The 23,311-nt window shown below is 48.3% G+C and overlaps 1 protein-coding gene across 1 annotated transcript; it reads left to right on the top strand.

The window, feature by feature from the left end:
* Window positions 1-3,298, top strand: LOC102716721 (flavonoid 3'-monooxygenase CYP75B4). The gene is made up of 2 exons (XM_006661633.2): window positions 1-998; window positions 2,403-3,298. Exons 1-2 carry the CDS (start codon window positions 24-26, stop codon window positions 3,045-3,047), a joined length of 1,620 nt encoding a protein of 539 aa, XP_006661696.2. The 5' UTR covers window positions 1-23; the 3' UTR covers window positions 3,048-3,298.
* Window positions 3,299-23,311: the final 20,013 nt, after the last annotated feature.

The raw sequence follows: 23,311 nt of genomic DNA, 5'->3' as shown, positions 1-23,311 counted from the left end.
CGCATGCACACTCCGATTAAAGAATGGCCGCACGCATTCATCCAACCTACCTAACGATTCAGCTTGCCGCCATGGAGATCTCTCCCCCGTTGCTCCTCTCCACCCTGGCACTCTCCGTGCTCGTGTGGTACGTCTTCTTCTCCCGCGCCGGGAAGTCGCGTGCGCCGCTGCCGCCTGGCCCCAGGGGATGGCCGGTGCTGGGCAACCTGCCACAGCTGGGCGGCAAGACGCATCAGACGCTCCACGAGATGACCAAGGTGTACGGTCCGTTGATCCGGCTCCGGTTCGGGAGCTCCGACGTGGTGGTCGCTGGGTCGGCGTCGGTGGCGGCGCAGTTCCTCCGTACCCACGACGCCAACTTCAGCAGCCGGCCGCACAACTCCGGCGGCGAGCACATGGCGTACAATGGTCGGGACATCGTGTTCGGGCCGTACGGGCCGCGGTGGCGCACCATGCGGAAGGTGTGCGCCGTGAACCTCTTCTCCGCGCGCGCACTCGACGACCTGCGCGCATTCCGGGAGCGGGAGGCCGCGTTGATGGTGAGGTCGCTGGCGAAGGCGAGCGCCACGCCGGAGTCGCCCGCGGTGGTCCTGGGAAAAGAAGTGAACGTTTGCACGACGAATGCGCTGTCGCGCGCGGCCGTCGGGCGGCGCGTGTTCGCCGCTGGTGCCGGCGATGGCGAGGGCGCGAGGGAGTTCAAGGAGATCGTGCTGGAGGTGATGGAGGTGGGCGGGGTGCTCAACGTCGGCGACTTCGTGCCGGCGCTCCGGTGGCTGGACCCGCAGGGCGTGGTGGCGAGGATGAAGAAGCTGCACCGCCGGTTCGACGACATGATGAACGCGATCATCGCGGAGAGGAAGGCGGGAGTTAAACCAGCCGGCAGCGAGGAAGGTAAGGACTTGCTGGGCTTGCTCCTGGCGATGGCTGAGGAGCAGGAGTCGGTCGCTGGCGCCGAGGAGGAGAAGATCACGGACACGGAAATCAAGGCCCTCGTCCTGGTAATGCTAATTCTCTAGCGATTGCTACTGGTAGTAATTTCCTTTACAATACTTTACCACCAGCGCTAATATCAAACTTTTCTAACTCTTGTAAAATTAGCGATAATTAATTATTAAAAACTTAAGTTTATAGTTAATTTTTAGGGTTTTTTCTTAATAGTTTATTTTTCAACATTTGATTTTAGATCACTAAAAATATATATAAAATATATATAAGGTTTATTTCATAAATAATATATTAGTCATTAATAAGCTGTTTCGCTTATGATTATTGCAAGAGAAAAATGATGCTATAATTGACCAGTACTATTTCTCGTGCACGTCTTGCCCTCTCCATTAAATTTGAATCACTTATAAACATATCTCATTTTAGTTTGTCCTTTTCTCCCCTTATAAATTGTCATCCCTCCTAAATTTGACTGGAGAAGTATTCATAACTTTCATAATATTTAATTTAAAAAACTATACATATATGAGTCTTAAAATAATTTAAAAACATTTATTATATATATATATACTTTTAGAGATAGGTTTTTTATAGATTTTGTTGTTATGTAAAACGACATAGAGGGGGAATATTTTTCTGCCGTTCTGGGCAGACGTACACGTACGTGAAGGTACGTGGGTATTAAAAGACAAAAATACTCCAATTTAACCCTGTCATAGTGCCCTCCTTCGGCCGCGCGTTTGGGATAAGAGGTAGTTAAGTTAACTTAGATGGCACGAAAAACAGTACATGATTAATTAATTATTAAAAATATAAAAAATTTATTATAATTTGTGAAAGCCAAAGGTTTTCGATATTGACAATGCCCTTACTGTACATGCTCTTTTTTTCAGTAATATACTTTTAAGAATTGTTAAAAGCATTGCTATGGCTTGGCTGAAAATTTTCTGCAAGCGAACTAAGAAACATCAGTAGCAATGGTTTAATTAAGTACTCCATCCGTTTTATAATATAAGACTTTCTAGTCTTGTCTCGATTTATATGGATGGTAATGAATATAGACATATATATAAATTATATATATTCATTAATTAATGAATTTAGGCAAGTCTCGGAAGTCTTACAATATGAAACGGAGGTACTACTAACTATTATAAACATGAAAAAAAAGTTTGGTTTAAAAATAACTTCTATATAAAAACTTTTGCTCAAAATACATTGTTTAGTAATTTAAAAAATATGCTCACGGAAAGCTACTTAATAGCTTAACTCATAAGCCGTTTAAGATGCAGCCTATGAACGTGTGACTGTGATAAATCTTTTAGTATTGTTTTCACATCTCACAATGTTCGTGTTTCTCTATGTATGTACATTATTACGTATATAAAATCTCGGCGTTGTGTATTTCAAAACGATGAAATTAGTTATTACCACTTATACCCATGTTGACTATACAGAACCTATTCGTGGCGGGCACGGACACAACATCAACCATAGCAGAGTGGACGGTGGCGGAGCTGATCCGGCACCCGGACATCCTCAAGCAGGCCCAAGAGGAGCTGGACGCTGTCGTGGGCCGCGAGAGGCTCCTGTCGGAGTCGGACCTGCCCCGCCTCACCTTCTTCCACGCCATCATCAAGGAGACGTTCCGCCTTCACCCGTCGACGCCGCTGTCGCTGCCGCGCATGGCGTCCGAGGAATGCGAGGTCGCGGGGTACCGCGTCCCCAAGGGTGCCGAGCTGCTTGTCAACGTGTGGGGGATCGCCCGGGACCCGTCCATATGGCCTGACCCGCTGGAGTACAAGCCCGCCCGGTTCCTCCCCGGCGGGACGCACGCGAACGTGGATGTCAAGGGGAATGATTTCGGGCTCATACCGTTCGGCGCGGGGCGGAGGATATGCGCGGGCCTCAGCTGGGGCCTGCGGATGGTCACCATGACGGCGGCCACGCTGGTGCACGCGTTCGACTGGAAGCTGCCGGCCGGCCAGACGCCGGACAAGCTCAACATGGGGGAGGCGTTTACTCTCCTGCTGCAGCGGGCGGAGCCGTTGGTGGTTCACCCGGTGCCCAGGCTTCTCCCGTCCGCATACAACATTGCCTAAATAATTGATGCGAGGGGAATGAGAAGTTCCCATCCGCCTGGCATAGAATAAATATGCTAAGAACTTTGATCTTTCAGTGTGTTGCATCCGTTGTATGTTGTTATTATTATTTTTTTTTCTCAAAAGGGAGTATTAAACTATTAATATCCGAGGCCATACCCATCCATGTGTATGGGATATGGGCCAGATGAAATTATGGATCGATGAATAGAGATTTTTGAGCAAACGGAGGGAGGCAATCTAGATCGATAGGATTTGCTGGAACAATCTCGGAGTTCCTCTTCTTATCTTTTTCGTCCATAAGGGAAAGCCAACCTTCATTTATGCTGTTCTGCGAAGAGTGTTCAATCAGAAAAGTGAAAAGCAAATAATGCAAAAGGAATCAAACCTAGCCAGGTCGGTGGTGGCGAGGGAGGGAGGGCAAGCAAACAGTGCAACCCTAGGCGAAGCTACATCAGGCCGCCGAAGAGGGTAGGTAGAAATCTTGGCAAGCCACTGCAGGCAGCCAAGGCGTGCAGCGGAGTTGTGAGGGCTTGTCGTCGGGACGGCCCTAGGCAGAGGGTCGAGGCGTGGGGAGGGTGACCTAGAATAGAAGGCGACCCTACCGGATAGTGCATAGGCTGGCCCAAGTATGGATGGTGGCTACATAACAGGACGGGATTGAGCGTGCTGCTGTGTTTCTTAATTGCCTCACACTGCAATTCACGAGTGGTTACAACCCTGCTCGTGCAATGCGGACTATGTAGACCTCACAATGGTTACCAATTAAGTAATGTCACAAAACCTTTAAAGCATGTGCTATGAATACTAATTCCAAATTATGCTAGGATAGTTGCCCTCATGTGGATGGATTTGATGGGTAGCATAGGCAATCCCTTTGCCTTCTTGCGTTAACACACAACCCAAACCTTGTCAAAATACATTAGTGGAGCTAGAATTTAAGATATGGGTGGTCCAACTAATTTTTTTTCTCAAGCACAGTTAATCTAATGATACTAATATATAGTATAAAGTATAGCATGATATATTAATAAAGTCTTTTAAAACATATAAAAATTGTAGTTAAGTGAAATGTTGACTCAAAGAAGCATATATGCTAGAAAAGTTTAACTAATAAGATTGCCTTACTACTTTTTCTTTTTATTAGGTCTCCATCTTTCTTCATGTTTCACGATCTACAATATAGTAATACAAATAACCATTTTTAAAACTATAAATTGAGAATTTTATACAAGTACAGTTGTAAAGAAAAAAAAATAGCCAAAGTTTGTACCGTTGAGTGTTGCCTATGTGCCCATGCCTCTGCGTGGCTACATTTTTGTTGTCTTGTCTGCTGGAGTGCCGGAGACCCGTAGTGGAAGCGTGAGCACCTGCGCGGCTGTGTCCTGGGTTGCTGACTTGTCGAAGGTGTGCCCATTGCCTCCGTATGCCATGGGGCCTGGTGTAGGGTCGCCGACTCGCCGGGGTGCACCGGCCGCCACCCTTCGGCCCATCGGACGCCCGGACACCAGCTGCCGACCCATCACACCGACCGCTCCGCCGTGCTGCCGTCGATCGCTCTGCTCCACCGCGCCGTGCAGCTGTCGTTTCCCACGTATCACGTATGACGCGTAGATGGTAGGCGTTTCGTTCATTGTGTTCCGGTGTTACGATTGGTACGTCATTTTCTCTTTTTTTAATTTTTTTTGAATAATAGTGGCACTGTCACCAATTTTTTGGGCTCCGCCAGTGAGATGCATCACAATATATCCACTAATCTATCTTTCGATCAGACAAGGTCAGGATTGGTGTGGAAACTAATCTCCTCAAAGCTACGATCACATTCTACCATCCATTTAAACTATTTTTTTTACAAAAATTCTCAATGAACCAATGGTAATGACAGTACCCCACAAGTCCAATGAAACTCTGAATTTGGGTTGCTATCTTGGGAAGTTTCTACTTCAACATTGGTTCCACATTAGTAGGATCCACTATAAGTCCATGGGCATTAATGACTTAACCTAAGAAATGTACTTTTTATAACCAAAAGTCACACTTGCTGATCTTGGCATTTATTTGATGCTCACTCAAATTCTCGATCATCAGATGGAGATGCTACTCATGCTCTTCCTTCGACTTGGCGTAGACAAGAATGTCATATATGAGTACCATTACAAACATGTCTAAAAACTACTTGAAACCTTGCTCATCAAATTCAAAAAGAGAGCCAGTGTATTGGTGAGTCCAAATGACATCACTATACACTTATACATGCCATACCAGGTAGTGAATGCCGTCTTGGGTAATGCCATGATCTCAAATCAAACAGATCAACAATCTTGAGTAGAGGGTACTTGTTTTTTGCAATAACATCATTCAAAGCGCGATAATCCACACACATTCGTTTGGCTTTATCCTTTTTCTCCACAAAAATAACCGGAGCAACCTAGGGTGACGTGTTCATCAGATATTGTCATGTCTAGAAATTACACCAATTCCTAAATAATAGCATGCATTAAATCTCTATCCAGAACTAGCCCGAGCACACACTATGACAATTTAGTACAGATGAAAAATGAGTACAACTGAGAGTGAAAAGCAAATAACTCAGAACGAATCCAAACTGGCAAGGTTAGTGGTGGCGAGGGAGGAGGGTACGCGAACAGCGCAAGGGCCAATGAAGGGGACAAGCGGATATCTTGGCAAGCCAATGCAAGCGGTCAAGGTTGTTGACTTGTGAGGGCTCGCTGTTGGTAAGGCCATAGATGGAGGTGTCGAGGTGTGGGGAGGGTGACCCCACTGAATTCTACCTTATAGTACACCAACTACAAGTCATCACCTTTAAAATCCTCACCACTCAGATCCAATGATCAATGTCCATATGTGTATATGTTTATTTGTATCTATATGAATCTAGACAATGCTAGAAAGTTTCACGTTATCGGATAGGGGAGTACGTGTGCTTTTCTCTGACAAATAGTACTTGAGCAATATTTTGTGTGTGGTTTTAAATATAAAATGCTTAAGCTCTATTCAACATTTCAGCATCATACCAATTGATTACAAATATGCCAACTGAGCATTGCTTTTAGTATTCATGGCTTAATCATCAAGTGACTCTCCCTTGCTTATGACAGCAGTTTATCTTGCACACGAATGTTGTAATCTTTTTATGAAATTCTGTGGTTCTTTATGATTTTCTTATAGTTGGCATTATGCAGGAACTAGAGTAGGCTGTATATGGATTCACAGATGCACAGGAAATCTGACAAAATAAATTGGTAGTGGAGAGAAAATTAATGTAGTGTTTACCATTTCAAATGAATTGTGTATCCTGACTCCACACCAATTTTTTTCTTGGTACGAGTTATGAGAGATCTTTGACCTGTTTTTGAGGCGAGGACACTTCTTGTGTAAAACCACACTCTGTTTGAAGCCTAGTAATAGTGTGGTATAGACATGTGGCCTAAAAATGGATATTTAGTGGTGGTTTAGTACCACCTTAATGGGTGAGGCCTATTTATAAGCCTTAGTGCTCCAACCATGATATCTCTAGATTAACACTTTTATATGGACAAAAGTGTAAGTGTGATACTATGTGAACGTGGATCTGCTCAATGTATAGAGTAGACTAATACAAAATTTGGAGGCAAGCTGTTACAACTAGTACTAGAGAATAGACCCTCGCTATATGATGCATGTGCTTTTGGCCATGCTTTGCACAAGAGGGGGATCTGGGCCTCTACCATGTAAATACGAACTGTTGGGCTATCAATCCTTTATGCGGGATGAATGTAACACCTCAGCCTATTTGAAGCCTAGTAATAGTGTGGTTTAGGCCATTGTGGCCTACAAGTGAATATGTAATGCTAGTTTAGTACCAACTTAGAAGTTTAGATGGGTGAAGGCCTGCTGGTGCTCTATCTATGGTATCCCCGATTTAACCCTTTTACATGAAGCGAGGACGAAACTGTAAGTGAGATACTATGCAAATGTTTGTCTGCTCAATGTGTAGATCGGACTAATATAGATTTTGAAGATAAGGTGTTACATCTTGATAGACTAGTCTTATGTCGGTTGTATAAAGCTAAAAACACGAGATGATAAAGAGAGATGGGGATAATTATTGGATATACATTGTTATTTGTACAAGCATAAATTATATGTTTTCAATTTATTTCTCATGTAAGCATTCTTGTGAGTTCCTCATGCATTTATTGGTCTTACATATGACCAGTTCTATAAATTCAGAAATAGTCTCATCATGTGGCGGACATATCTAAAGGTAATGGTTGAAACAAAATATGAAAAAGAAACCCAAAATCAACCTCAAAGGTTGAAATAAAAATATGATGAGGATGTCAGGTTTTTGGCATTACACGGAAGTACAAAATTTCTTGTACCATACAAGTCATTTTCTAATTTGCTTGATCTAGAATGGGAAATTATGTGAAATAAAATTTTCATCCTATGTATGTTAGGCGATGATTCTAGGAATTTGATTAACTTTATTACAACGATTCCAAATTCATAAATTTTTTGAACTTGCCATTTTTTCATGATCGAATTTATTTGTTACTCCCTTTTTCCCAAAATCCAAGCATTTATGGAATTTGAATATTTACCAAAGTATACGTATTTTTAGGATTTGAATCTTATACCAAAATATAAACATATCTGATACTATTCACAATACTACTTATCACATCAGTCACTTCTTATTTAATATTTTTCTCTATTTTATCCTGACATATATTCTACTCTTATTCATTACTCATTTATTAAGTGTCATCGTAGTCCTTTCTTGTCAACTTTAATGCCTACTAAACAACCTAAAAATACTTATATTTGGGATGGACGCCGTATATGAATTTTTGTTCTGTTACTACTTCAGATTATTTTTACTAGCATATAGTTAAGTTATTGTAATGGTAACTTGTACTGATGTTTTTTGAACTAACATTATTTCTTAAATTTTGTTATATGTAAGAGTCCAGAAGCAATGCTAGGTTCAGTGTGATGCATGATATAGCCGGTGGAGACGAGTATTGAGTAATAGTAATAGACATGTTCATAGCTTTTAGGTGATGTTTTCCTAGAACTAATTGCACGTTAATATTATCCTGATTTTCTGAACAACCTCTCTATGTCACTAGAATAACCAAAATTAATGTATGTATGAATCGATTTTTTATTTATGTTCTTATATTACTGGCATGATGTGAGAATATTGGTTGATTTTTTATTATGTGCTGGAAACCAATGGAAGGGTTTGTTTTACTTATTATATAGGAATGCAGGTGCATAAGAAGAATATTTGTTTCATTTTCTTCAATTCAGAGTTATCTGCAGTAAAATTGGATCTTTAGATGATTGCTTTTCTAACCCGCCTGTTACATCTAGCACTCCATCAAATTTGGCTTTTTGTTTGGATCTGAAGACAGCCAGAACAAAAAACAAAACAAAAAAAGAAACTGTTGTCACCAAAACTAAGCATTGGCTGCCCTTTCCCCGTCTACTGGTTACATGCTTGTGTATTGCAACGTAACAGTTAGCTCAAAACATAAAAATTATTTTCTGTATAACAACAAAAATAATCTAAAATTAATTATTTTGTTTATTTCTTTTTGCGTCAGCACATGTTTATTTTCGATGAACACAAGTGGTGTGTAGAAGGGTGGGGATGAGGAAGATTTGTGTGATATACGGTTTTCTCTTGGTGTGTGCATGAAAGACTTGAACGTATGTATAGTTTTTTTTTGTTAGCAATTGCATTCGTCCTTTTTTTTATGGACGGTTTGTTTATTTAGTTCACATTGTACTGTTTTGGATTTATTTTATTTTTCTTTATTTTTTCCGTGTGTACTAGGTGTGTGCGTGTGTTTGTATAGTTTTTTTGGGTTGTAGTTGCGTTGCTACTATTTTGGAGGGAATTTTTGTTTTTCTTTCATTCGACGCATTTATATATAGGTTTTTTAGAGGACATGCGTCGCACAATAAAATGTTAGAAAGAAGGACGACTCTTGCTTTTAAGCAGTAAAGATGTGCTCTGCACCCATAACGATCGTGTGCTGCACTGGGTGGATTTACTGGCCTAACTAGCCTGCTTCGGTCATCAGCGAAGAAAAGAAATAAGAACCGTTGGATTGGTTCGACGGCTAGCATTGCTTCAGCTGCTGACGTGCTTGAAAAATTATTTATTAAAAATATTATAACAATTTGGTGTTAGCATCGATATATTATTTTTTTTAGAACACATATTGCTATTAGTGTATAGGCTGACCCAAATATGCATGGTGGAGACGTAACAGCATGGGGTTTTAGCGGGTGGCTGTGTTTTTTGGCTCACACTGCAAACCACGAGTGGTTCCAGCCGGGGTCGTGCAAAAATTTCAGCCGAATGGGCTTCTGGCCCATCCCATCTCAGGAGTACCCAAAAAAAAGAATAAGTTCACCCCTCGTCCCTCAACTTTACGTCGAGTCTGCGAGACATTCCTAAGCCCCAACAGTAGAAATCTTAGCCCCTCAAGTTTTTAAAAACATGTACATTAGGCCCAAAGGTAGTATTCACGGATGGTTTCACCGAAGTGGCATCCTAGTCTGCAAGGAGAAAATTAAAAAAACATGTGGGACTGCGCAGGGTGGCGGTGGTGAACTCCTGTGCCCAGAGCCACGGTCGGGTGAGCTGGCGGCATAGCTAGGCGAATGGGAGCGGCGGGGGCTTGCAGCAACCCGCGCAGGCCTCTGCTGCTCTCCGTTCACTCTGGCGCCGATGTCTCCATGCCGAGCATGATGGACACCGTCCTCAACCTCAGCCTCAACTACCAGTCGACCACGTCATCGCTGGCCTCGCCCAGTGCAGCGACGAGCGATTCGCCTACACTCCTACCGCCGCTTCCTCGACATGTTCGGCGTCGTCGTCCCCGTCGGCCACGTCTTTGCTGCCGAGGCCGGAGAGGATTGAGGATCGAGGTGGACTTCGCTACTGGGAAGAACAAGATGCTGACGGCGTGGAAGAGCGCCTTCGACCCGTCGCTAAGCCTGGTGGTCATGGCCATGGTGTCACGCCCAGAAATTACTCACACGAATTTCTGAACTTAATTGTGTATTGAATCCCTGTCCAGGACCAGCCAGGGTACACAAAAAGACAATGTTGATTACATAACCATCGTTCTTATAAACAACTGAAAAATTACACTTATTCTAGCGGAAATGCAGCGGAAAGAAAAACAAAGGGGCAGACTAGCTCCAGCGGGTACGGCTCCAGTCCACAGGCAACACTTCGACGGCGGAACAGCTCACTCCTGAGAGGCACCTCCATCGGACTCTGCTTCTAGCTCTGGGTTGGGAAAGGTAAGCAAGGCTGAGTACAAACCACCGTACTCAACAAGTAACACGGACAAGGGGGAAACAAATGATGCAATGGGATTAACAAGGACAGGCTCGGGTTAGTTGCGACAAAGCAGCAATTTAAATAAATAACAGAGACTGAAAGAAATAAAGGTAATTTAAATACAGTAAAGCATAAATAAAATAAGCAGTTGTAAAATACCACAACACTGTCCAACGTTACACCACGTTGCAACAGGCCCAACCACTACTCAACGTTACCCCACGCTGCAGTAGTCCCAAGTGACAACAGATTTTACTCAAGTTATTAGGGTTCACTAATCACAGTGAAGCTGGGAGTTCGCCCGTAACCGTGGGCACGGCTATTCGAATAGTTTATACTCTGATCAGAGGTGTACTACTGTACCCACAAGACACGACTCCACTACACTTGAACGTGCGCCGACATACCACCACGGCATACCGGAAAGGAGACCGTGATAGGACCCGTTACACAACCCTCCCTATTTAATCGTACCACACTTCAGGTTTCACCCCCTCCTTTACACCAAGTCGGGCAGTCCCCTCTTGCGCCTCGGTAGATCCGGAAGCAGGAGAAGCTTTCGTTACACCACGATTGCCCGTCCATACTCCATCACGCCTACCCTTGCCTGGGTACGTCAAATAGTTCGAAGTCATGCTCCAAATCCCACCTTACCCATTTCGGCATGTGGTTAGCACTTATCGACTTCCAGGGTTTCCCGTGAACCGGTCCTTAATCGCCATGGGTGCGACTCTCAAAACCATGCACCCACAGCCCACCATTATCAATATTTTAGTTGACATTAACCCGAACCGGGTAGTGAATCATTATCTCGGCTATTCAGAACTAAGCACAATTAAATGTGATCCCATGAGCTACTTGTTCTAAGCATGGCTAAGCATTAACCTAGGCCTGACTCTAATCAAGTTACCCCTGGTCCAGCAATGAACAAAGTTGGATAAACAACGGCATAATAATAAGGTTTACCCGAAAATAGCATAAAGTAAGTACTTTAATTAAAACAATGCATATTTGAAATAATAAAGCGGGGAATTTGCAATAATGGGTTCAATATGTTCAAGGATGAGTGTCACTTGCCTTGCTCTGGCCCTTGGGCAACTTCGGCGACGATCTCGAAGTAAACCGGCTCTTCGGCGGGGTCCGAATCTAAGCGACAAAGCACAAAAATAAATAAAACAGGCACAAACTCTACTGAAACAGCAAAAGAAACTATTTTTAATGGATTCTTGATAATTTTATGAATTTAATGAAATTTGAATGGACCTAAACGGAGACTAGATGAATTACTTATGAATTTTAGAAGTTTTCTCGGTTTTTTAACTAAACAGAAAAGTCCTAAATCAATTATTGCGCAATTAATGGGGCTGCTGACGTCAGCGAGGAGAGAGGAAGCTGACGGCTGACAGGTGGGGACCACCTGTCGGTGAGAGAGAGGGGGAAGGGAGAGACTGACATGCGGGACCCGGGAGGAGAGAGAGAGAGCGGGCGCGGGGAGTGACTGACGAGTGGGACCCACTCGTCAGCGAGAGGGAACAGAGAGCTGGGGACCGAACGCGCGGCTCGGCGGACGGCGGCGACCGGCGGGAGCGGCGGGCGACGCGGCGGCGGCGGCGCACGGCGACGGCGACGGCGACGACCGGCGAGCGGTGACGGCGCGACGGCAACGACGGCCGGGGCGGCGACGCACGGGCGCAAGAGACGGCGGCTGGCGAGCGGCGGCAGCGCGGCACGCGCGGGCGCAAGAGACGGCGGCTGGCGAGCGGCGGCAGCGCGGCACGCGCGGGCGCAAGAGACGGCGGCCAGACGTCGGCGACGCGGAGGCGACGACGACCACGGTGGCCGACGGGAGCGGCGGGCTTCGGCCTCGTCCGGCGACGGCACGCGACTCGGCGGCGGTCGGCCGGAAAGGGGGAGAAAGAGGGGAGGAGGGTGCGGTGGCTCACCGGCGACGGCGAGGGCGCGGACGGGTCGGCGAGACCGAGGCGAAGGTGGCGACGCGGGCGGGTGCGGGAGATCGGTGGTGGCGGTGGAGATCGATCGGCGGCAGCGACGGGCGAGACGCGGCGGCGGCCGGGCGACGAGGGAACGCGCGGCGCCGAGGAGGCTCCCTGGTGACGGCGAGAGCGGCAACAAGTCGACGACAGAGGGACGGAGGTGGTGACGCAACAGAGCGGCGACGACCGGCGACGGGCGACGAGATTGCGCGGTGGCGACGAACGGCGGCAGCGCGGCGGCGACTCGAGCGACGATGGAAAGCGAGCGACGGCGCGCGGCGACTCGGGATTTATAGGGTGGCGGCGACCGGCTAGGGCGGGCGGAGGTTGGAGACCGAGTCGGCGACGACGCGGTCCCGGCGGCGGCAGATGCGGCGGCGGTGGTTGCGGCGCGGCGGCGGAGTTCGGCTCGGACGCGGCGCGTCGCGGGCGCGGGCGCGGAACAGTCACTGACGGGTGGGCCCCACCTGTCAGTGGCGCGGGAGAGAGGAGGGAGGCGACGCGGACTCGCGGCGCGGGCGAGCGGCTAGCTGGGCCGAGCGGCGGCCCAGGCGGAGCGCGCGGTGGCGGGCGGAGGGAGGCCGGTCGGCTGGGCCGGCCGAGGAGGAGGATGGGCCGGCTCGGCTGGGCCGGCCCGGGAAGGAAAAGAAAAAGAGAAAGAAAAAGGAAAAAGAGAGAGGGAGGAAAATTGGACTTCCGCCCAATTTGAGAAGGAAGGGAAAAAGAAAGGAAAAAGGAGGGAAAAAGGAAAACCCCACTTTTGCCGAGTTTTAAATTAATTTGTTTGGCCAAATTTTATACTTCTGCAATTTGAATTTAAATCCTGTTAGTCGATTTGCGAGCCTCGATTTAAGTGAATTAATCCTTTTAGAGGGATTTTTCCTGAGTTAATTAAGCCAATTGTTATTTACGGATTTCTTTTTACGACTTAGGCTTAGGACGAAACTCCGGGTGTGACAAACCTACCCCCCTTAAACGGAATCTCGACCCCGAGATTCGGAGGCACTGGCGAAGAGGTGCGGATGGGCGGCCTTGAGCTCATCTTCTCTTTCCCATGTTGCTTCTTCTTCTGAGTGGTGACTCCACTGAACCCTGCAGAATCTGATCACACGGTTCCGAGTTTTCCTTTCACTGGTTTCTAGAATCCGTGCTGGCTTCTCCACATAAGTTAGATCTTCCTGCAGATCGATGTGCTCGGAGTTGGCCTGTTCCTCAGGCACACGGAGACACTTCTTGAGCTGCGACACATGGAACACGTCATGGATTCCGGCCATGTTAGCGGGGAGTTCCAACTGATACGCAACCTCTCCCCTGCGTTCCACTATCCGGTATGGTCCCACGAAACGTGGTGCCAATTTTCCTTTGGTCTGAAACCGGTGCGCTCCTCGCAAAGGTGTGACGCGGAGGTACACATAGTCTCCTGCTTCGAAGGCTAAGTCCCTTCGACGATTATCCGCATAACTCTTCTGTCTGGTTTGGGCCGTTTTCAACCTTTCACGGATTATTCTGACCTTTTCTTCCGCTTGGCTTAAAACTTCAGTCCCAAAAACTTGACGTTCTCCTGTTTGATCCCAGAAGAGGGGTGTACGACACTTTCGCCCATACAATGCTTCAAAAGGTGCCATCTGCAGACTGGCTTGATAACTGTTGTTGTATGAGAACTCTGCATACGGTAGATTCTTATCCCAAGTTCCACCAAAGTCGAGAGCGCAAGCTCTGAGCATATCTTCAAGAATCTGATTTACCCTCTCTGTCTGACCATCTGTCTGGGGATGATAAGCCGTACTGAAGTTCAGTCGGGTTCCCAATTCTTCCTGTAGCTTCTGCCAAAACTTTGAAGTAAACTGACTCCCACGGTCAGAAACGATCTTCTTCGGTACTCCATGTAGACACATGATCCTAGCCAAGTAAATCTCGGCTAATCTTTTCCCTGAGTAGGTAGTGTGAACTGGTATGAAATGAGCGACCTTTGTCAATCGATCAACAATTACCCAAATCGAGTCATGACCAGCAGCAGTCCTTGGTAAACCAGTGATGAAATCCATCCCGATTTCTTCCCATTTCCATTCTGGAATCTGGAGAGGTTGCAATAGTCCTGCTGGCCTTTGGTGTTCTGCTTTGACTCGTTGACAAACATCGCACAAGGCGACGTATTCTGCAATCTCTCTCTTCATACTAACCCACCAAAACTTTTCTTTGAGGTCCTGATACATCTTAGTACTCCCGGGGTGAATAGAGTACTGGGTTTGATGAGCTTCTTGGAGTATCAACTCCTTCAACTCCTTGTTATCTGGTACGCACAACCTGTTTCCCATCCAGATTGTTCCATGTTCATCTTCTGAAAAATCTCGAGCCTTACCAACTCGCATATTTTTCTTTAGTTCGGCTATCTCCGGATCATTTGCTTGGGATTGGCGTACTTGATCCACCAAAGTGGGCTGCGCTTCTAGGGCTGCCACAAAACCTTCGTCGACTAAACCCAAATTTAGTCGTTCAAACTCCTGTTGCAACTGCTCACAAACTTCTGTTGACATCGCAGCGTTGCAGTAATTCTTCCGGCTCAAGGCATCTGCAACTACATTCGCTTTGCCTGGATGGTAGTGGATACTTAGATCATAATCCTTGATCAATTCCAACCATCTTCGCTGACGGAGATTCAAATCCGGTTGTGTAAAGATATACTTTAAACTCTTATGATCCGTATACACTTCACACTTGTTACCGATCAAGTAGTGTCGCCAAATCTTTAGGGCATGCACCACAGCTGCTAATTCCAAGTCGTGAGTCGGGTAGTTACCCTCATGTGGTCTCAACTGACGAGAGGCGTAAGCAACCACCTTTCCTTCTTGCATTAGCACACATCCCAGTCCTGATCTGGATGCGTCACAGTAAACCTGGAAGTCCTTCGTTTGATCCGGCAAAACCAACACGGGTGCCGAAACCAACCTTTGCTTGAGCTCTTCAAAACTCCTATCGCACTCTCTTGACCACTTGAACTTCTCTTCCTTTTTCAACAACTGTGTCATTGGCTTGGCTATCTTTGAGAAATTCTCAATGAACCGGCGGTAATAGCCCGCAAGTCCTAAGAAACTCCTGATTTGGGAAACCGTCTTAGGCGGGGTCCACTTGATCACTGACTCCACATTACTGGGGTCTACGGCTACACCTTGGGCATTGATCACATGGCCAAGGAACTTCACTTCATGCAGCCAAAAATCACACTTGCTGAACTTGGCGTACAACTGGTGTTCCCTTAGCTTTTCTAGCACAATCCGCAAATGTTGCTCGTGTTCTTCTTCTGACTTGGAGTAGACAAGAATGTCGTCGATGAAGACAACCACAAACTTATCCAGGTATTCCATGAACACCTTATTCATGAGATTCATGAAGAATGCCGGGGCATTGGTAAGTCCAAACGACATTACCGTACACTCATACAAGCCATAGCGAGTAATGAATGCCGTCTTAGGGATATCTTCTTCCCGAATTCTCAACTGGTGATACCCTGATCTCAAATCGATCTTGGAGAAAACTCTGGCTCCCTTCAACTGATCAAATAGGTCATCAATCCTTGGCAGAGGATACTTATTCTTGATAGTGACATCGTTCAAAGCACGATAGTCCACACACATTCTCTTAGTTTTGTCCTTCTTCTCAACAAAAATAACCGGGGCACCCCAAGGCGAGGTACTCGGGCGGATGTAACCTTTCTGAAGCTGTTCATCCACTTGCTTCTTCACTTCTGCCATCTCATTGGCGGCCATCCTGTAGGGTCTCTTATAGATCGGTGCGGTTCCGGGTACCAAGTCGATACGGAACTCGATCTCTCTTTCTGGCGGCATCGTTGTGAGATCATCTGGAAACACCTCCGGATACTCACAAACCACTGGTATGTCTTCCAACTTCTTTGGGTCTTTGTCTTTTTCCGAGGGCTGCTCTTCGGCTTCCATCTGATTCAAACAAGTCCTGGTTGACACTGACTCCAGCGACTGATAAGTCACCACTTTACCTTCTTCACTGGTCAAGGTGACTGTACGCTTGGCACAATCAATCACTCCTTGATGCTTGGTAAGCCAGTCCATTCCCAAAATGACATCTAGGTCTTTAGATTCGAGAAGGATGAGATTGGCTAGAAAGGGTGTCCCTTGGATTTCTATGGGCACAACAGGGCTATAAAGGTCCGAAAACATACTATGCCCTGGAGTGTTAACCCGCATCGGATCTCTTAACTTTTCCCTTTTTAACCCAAGCATTCCCACAAACTTCCTTGAAATAAAAGAGTGTGTAGCACCAGAATCAAAAAGTATTGTAGCAGGTACGGAGTTGACAGGAAACGTACCCAGTATTACTTCTGGCGCAGCCTGTGCTTCTTCGGCGGTGACGTGATTCACGCGAGCTTGCACAAACCTTTGCCCACTGCGCTTCGGCTTCGGGCACTTGTCAGCAAAGTGACCTGGGTCGCCACAGTTGTAGCACACCCCAGGCTTTGCACCCGCATCCTTCCTGGCTGGAGGAGGTTGAGCTGTCGGTGGAGGAGCATTCTGTTGCCGGGGAGCTAGGGCAGGAAGAGCGCGTTGAGGTGGAGCACGCTGGGACGAAGCACTGGAGAAGTTGTTGGGGTTGTAAGGACGATGTTGGCGGACAATGAAGGTTGATTGCCCGTGTTGTTGATTCTGAGGATAGGGACCGGTGTGGAATCGGGGCTTCTGAGGAGGCGGCTGGTTAGACCTGAACTGCGAAGCCTTCCTCTTCTTGTCCATCTGGAGGTGCTGGTCCTCTTGACGGATGGCCTTGTCCACTAGTTTCTCAAAATCAGCATAGTCGCCCGAAAGCAACTGCTTCTTCAGTTCATCATCCAAGCCTCCGAGGAACTTTTCTTGCCTTTCGGCGTCGGTGCGGACATCCTCGGGAGCGTATCGCGCTAGGCGATTGAACTCATGAAGGTACTCTGTCACTGTCTTGGTACCTTGCTGCAGAGCGCGGAACTCACGCTTCTTCTGGGTGACTATCCCGTCAGGGATATGGGCCTTGCGGAAGTTAAGACAGAACTCCGCCCAAGTCACTTCTGTGGTAGCAGTGCGGGTAGCCAGGAAATTATCCCACCAAGCGGAGGCGGGACCCATCAGTTGATGTGCGGCGAAGGAAACCTTCTCTTGGTCAGTGCACTGCAATAAGTTGAGCTTCTTCTCGATAGCATGGAGCCAATCACTTGCCTCCATGGGGTTGGTGGTGCTTGAGAAAGTTGGGGGACGGACGCGGAGGAACTCCGGCAACTTGGACTGCACTGGGGGTGGTCCCTGCTGTTGCTGGTTATTCTGACTTTGATTTAGAAGCTGTTGTAGCAGTTGTTGGTGTTGCTGCTGTTGCTGTTGCATCTGCTGCATCATCCAAGAGAGCATCTGCGTCTGGTTAGCAAGAACCTGGGCAAGCGACGGGTTCTCTGGTGGGGGCGGCGGGGGCGGCGGGGGCGGTCCTCCGGTGCTGGACTGGTCGGTGTCGCGGTTGCCGTGGCGGGTGTTCACCATCTGCGGGGCGGGAGGACAGAAAGAGAAAGAAGAAAAAGAAACGACTAAGCAAACAGGGGCTTTATTTAATTAGTGAACTGTAATTGTCTTGCTTAAGAAACACACTTAAAAACCACACAACTCCTGGCGGCACAACCATAACCCCACTACTGCTATGGTTCACCACTAGCCCCAAGCGAAGCAAACCTAACACACCAAAACTAGCACACAACGACTAAAACGAAGCTAAGGGCGGCGTCTAGGGCACGGAAGGAGAGCGACGATCGACGACAGGGGACGGATCTTCTTCCTCGTCTTCAGAGCGGCTTCTTGAGTTGCTGGGGAGGCCATCTTCATCTTCACCAGAAGCGGACTCGCTGCTGCTCGAGACCGTGACGACCCTGTTGCGGTTCCTTGTTGCGTTGAACGGGGAGACACCTTCCTCGGGCACTGGGGTCGGAGAGGTTGGCACTATCTGCATCAGGGGTCCTGATCCATCCGGGGCACCGGGGTAGGACTGAACTCTGGGCGGTCCACGGGTTCGCTTCCTTGCCGTCGTGCGACACCTTGCACCTTCGGGCTCTGGGAGTCCTTTGAGCCTGGCATTCTCCTTCTTCAAGCGGTCGACCTCATCTTGCAGACGAGCGATCTGAGTGAGCTTGGCGTCGTTTAGAGCCTTGGACGCTTCGTGGAGGTCGTGATGCATCTGGTCGAGGCCCTGCAGCACCGTGCACATCCTACCGAAGGTAGGGTCTTGCTCACTTCGGGCAGACCGAAACCTACTGACCATGGAATTGGATCCACGACCAGGGTGATACCGATAAGCCGAATGCCGAAACGTCAGGTCATGCCTGGCCCTGAGCGTTGTCATCAGACTGTAGGCAGCTTCCTGGCAGGCATGCTCATGCGAACCTCCAGCTCCTTCTGCTTCCAAGTTAGGGAGGAAACCGGGGATTCCATGTAGCTCCAATCTTACTCGGTGGGGAAACTCGCCTTCAAGAGGATGGATCGTGGTGTACTCCGGCTCATAGGGGTATCCTGCGGTGAATGAGACTCTTGCCAACTCTGCCACGAATCCAGCCATTCCGTTTCCACGATGGTACAAGGGGTGGTCAGCCATCTAAAGAGCACAAGGATTTGGAATCAATAGATGCAAAATTTTATTTCAAGATAAATAAATCATAAAAGAAAAAAAAAGTAAATAAAGTTTTACCCGTAAATCGATTTACTCACGCTTTTCAACAAAAGGGGTTTTGTCTTTTTAAATCACTCACGCTTTTGAAAAACACTCCCACTTTCGCAAACTATGCACAAACATGAAAAGCAGAGGGCTCTTAGGGTTTCCATTGGGCTGATCCTACGGTCAAAGGAGGCTCTGATACCAACTTGTCACGCCCAGAAATTACTCACACGAATTTCTGAACTTAATTGTGTATTGAATCCCTGTCCAGGACCAGCCAGGGTACACAAAAAGACAATGTTGATTACATAACCATCGTTCTTATAAACAACTGAAAAATTACACTTATTCTAGCGGAAATGCAGCGGAAAGAAAAACAAAGGGGCAGACTAGCTCCAGCGGGTACGGCTCCAGTCCACAGGCAACACTTCGACGGCGGAACAGCTCACTCCTGAGAGGCACCTCCATCGGACTCTGCTTCTAGCTCTGGGTTGGGAAAGGTAAGCAAGGCTGAGTACAAACCACCGTACTCAACAAGTAACACGGACAAGGGGGAAACAAATGATGCAATGGGATTAACAAGGACAGGCTCGGGTTAGTTGCGACAAAGCAGCAATTTAAATAAATAACAGAGACTGAAAGAAATAAAGGTAATTTAAATACAGTAAAGCATAAATAAAATAAGCAGTTGTAAAATACCACAACACTGTCCAACGTTACACCACGTTGCAACAGGCCCAACCACTACTCAACGTTACCCCACGCTGCAGTAGTCCCAAGTGACAACAGATTTTACTCAAGTTATTAGGGTTCACTAATCACAGTGAAGCTGGGAGTTCGCCCGTAACCGTGGGCACGGCTATTCGAATAGTTTATACTCTGATCAGAGGTGTACTACTGTACCCACAAGACACGACTCCACTACACTTGAACGTGCGCCGACATACCACCACGGCATACCGGAAAGGAGACCGTGATAGGACCCGTTACACAACCCTTCCTATTTAATCGTACCACACTTCAGGTTTCACCCCCTCCTTTACACCAAGTCGGGCAGTCCCCTCTTGCGCCTCGGTAGATCCGGAAGCAGGAGAAGCTTTCGTTACACCACGATTGCCCGTCCATACTCCATCACGCCTACCCTTGCCTGGGTACGTCAAATAGTTCGAAGTCATGCTCCAAATCCCACCTTACCCATTTCGGCATGTGGTTAGCACTTATCGACTTCCAGGGTTTCCCGTGAACCGGTCCTTAATCGCCATGGGTGCGACTCTCAAAACCATGCACCCACAGCCCACCATTATCAATATTTTAGTTGACATTAACCCGAACCGGGTAGTGAATCATTATCTCGGCTATTCAGAACTAAGCACAATTAAATGTGATCCCATGAGCTACTTGTTCTAAGCATGGCTAAGCATTAACCTAGGCCTGACTCTAATCAAGTTACCCCTGGTCCAGCAATGAACAAAGTTGGATAAACAACGGCATAATAATAAGGTTTACCCGAAAATAGCATAAAGTAAGTACTTTAATTAAAACAATGCATATTTGAAATAATAAAGCGGGGAATTTGCAATAATGGGTTCAATATGTTCAAGGATGAGTGTCACTTGCCTTGCTCTGGCCCTTGGGCAACTTCGGCGACGATCTCGAAGTAAACCGGCTCTTCGGCGGGGTCCGAATCTAAGCGACAAAGCACAAAAATAAATAAAACAGGCACAAACTCTACTGAAACAGCAAAAGAAACTATTTTTAATGGATTCTTGATAATTTTATGAATTTAATGAAATTTGAATGGACCTAAACGGAGACTAGATGAATTACTTATGAATTTTAGAAGTTTTCTCGGTTTTTTAACTAAACAGAAAAGTCCTAAATCAATTATTGCGCAATTAATGGGGCTGCTGACGTCAGCGAGGAGAGAGGAAGCTGACGGCTGACAGGTGGGGACCACCTGTCGGTGAGAGAGAGGGGGAAGGGAGAGACTGACATGCGGGACCCGGGAGGAGAGAGAGAGAGCGGGCGCGGGGAGTGACTGACGAGTGGGACCCACTCGTCAGCGAGAGGGAACAGAGAGCTGGGGACCGAACGCGCGGCTCGGCGGACGGCGGCGACCGGCGGGAGCGGCGGGCGACGCGGCGGCGGCGGCGCACGGCGACGGCGACGGCGACGACCGGCGAGCGGTGACGGCGCGACGGCAACGACGGCCGGGGCGGCGACGCACGGGCGCAAGAGACGGCGGCTGGCGAGCGGCGGCAGCGCGGCACGCGCGGGCGCAAGAGACGGCGGCTGGCGAGCGGCGGCAGCGCGGCACGCGCGGGCGCAAGAGACGGCGGCCAGACGTCGGCGACGCGGAGGCGACGACGACCACGGTGGCCGACGGGAGCGGCGGGCTTCGGCCTCGTCCGGCGACGGCACGCGACTCGGCGGCGGTCGGCCGGAAAGGGGGAGAAAGAGGGGAGGAGGGTGCGGTGGCTCACCGGCGACGGCGAGGGCGCGGACGGGTCGGCGAGACCGAGGCGAAGGTGGCGACGCGGGCGGGTGCGGGAGATCGGTGGTGGCGGTGGAGATCGATCGGCGGCAGCGACGGGCGAGACGCGGCGGCGGCCGGGCGACGAGGGAACGCGCGGCGCCGAGGAGGCTCCCTGGTGACGGCGAGAGCGGCAACAAGTCGACGACAGAGGGACGGAGGTGGTGACGCAACAGAGCGGCGACGACCGGCGACGGGCGACGAGATTGCGCGGTGGCGACGAACGGCGGCAGCGCGGCGGCGACTCGAGCGACGATGGAAAGCGAGCGACGGCGCGCGGCGACTCGGGATTTATAGGGTGGCGGCGACCGGCTAGGGCGGGCGGAGGTTGGAGACCGAGTCGGCGACGACGCGGTCCCGGCGGCGGCAGATGCGGCGGCGGTGGTTGCGGCGCGGCGGCGGAGTTCGGCTCGGACGCGGCGCGTCGCGGGCGCGGGCGCGGAACAGTCACTGACGGGTGGGCCCCACCTGTCAGTGGCGCGGGAGAGAGGAGGGAGGCGACGCGGACTCGCGGCGCGGGCGAGCGGCTAGCTGGGCCGAGCGGCGGCCCAGGCGGAGCGCGCGGTGGCGGGCGGAGGGAGGCCGGTCGGCTGGGCCGGCCGAGGAGGAGGATGGGCCGGCTCGGCTGGGCCGGCCCGGGAAGGAAAAGAAAAAGAGAAAGAAAAAGGAAAAAGAGAGAGGGAGGAAAATTGGACTTCCGCCCAATTTGAGAAGGAAGGGAAAAAGAAAGGAAAAAGGAGGGAAAAAGGAAAACCCCACTTTTGCCGAGTTTTAAATTAATTTGTTTGGCCAAATTTTATACTTCTGCAATTTGAATTTAAATCCTGTTAGTCGATTTGCGAGCCTCGATTTAAGTGAATTAATCCTTTTAGAGGGATTTTTCCTGAGTTAATTAAGCCAATTGTTATTTACGGATTTCTTTTTACGACTTAGGCTTAGGACGAAACTCCGGGTGTGACACATGGACACCTTCGGTGACCAGGAGGTATTCATCTGGAATAGGTCGACCAAGTTGTGGCGTTCCGGGCCCTAGGATGGCGTGCAGTTCACCAGCGACACCAACAACCTAACCGGGTGTGCTCTTGCCTCTAGGGGTTTGTACCCCGATCGCTGACGGTGTGGGCGCTACGGGACAGCCACGACAAGCGCGCTCGGGGGACATCACTCGACTGCGCCGGCGCATGCGTCGAGGTGGTGGAACTCCAGTGGCAAAGCTCGGACGGGCTCATCGACCGCCTGGCCCTCCCTCCCAAACTCATCGGCCTTTTCTCCATCCCAAACTGTGCCAATGCTGGCTTTTTGGAAGAAAAGAGGAGAATATGAGTGAGGCTGACATGTGAGCGCTACATATCTTTTTAAAATTATTTTTACTGACTAGGATGCCACGTCAGTGAAACCAGGAATACATATTCCACGCATTTGACAATAGTATAGCAATTGATAATATATTCCAGCCCAGCTTGCTGCTGCTATCTAAAAGAATCAATAGTACGTAGCCATGTAGGCAATGTTCTTTTTTATTTCTTTTAAAGTATATGGCCGATTCTTTAAACTTAGGACGATATCATCTAGATCTATAAACTTAAACATTGTATATCTAACTAATTAAACTTGAGAGCAATATTGTTTAGGTTCATTAACTTTTAAATTGCACATATAAGTCCTTAAACTTGATAGC

Source organism: Oryza brachyantha, chromosome 10, assembly GCF_000231095.2.
Source record: "Oryza brachyantha chromosome 10, ObraRS2, whole genome shotgun sequence".
Taxonomy (NCBI): Eukaryota; Viridiplantae; Streptophyta; class Magnoliopsida; order Poales; family Poaceae; genus Oryza; species Oryza brachyantha.
Note: the sequence above shows the minus strand (reverse complement) of the source record. Positions and strands in the feature narration are given on the sequence as shown.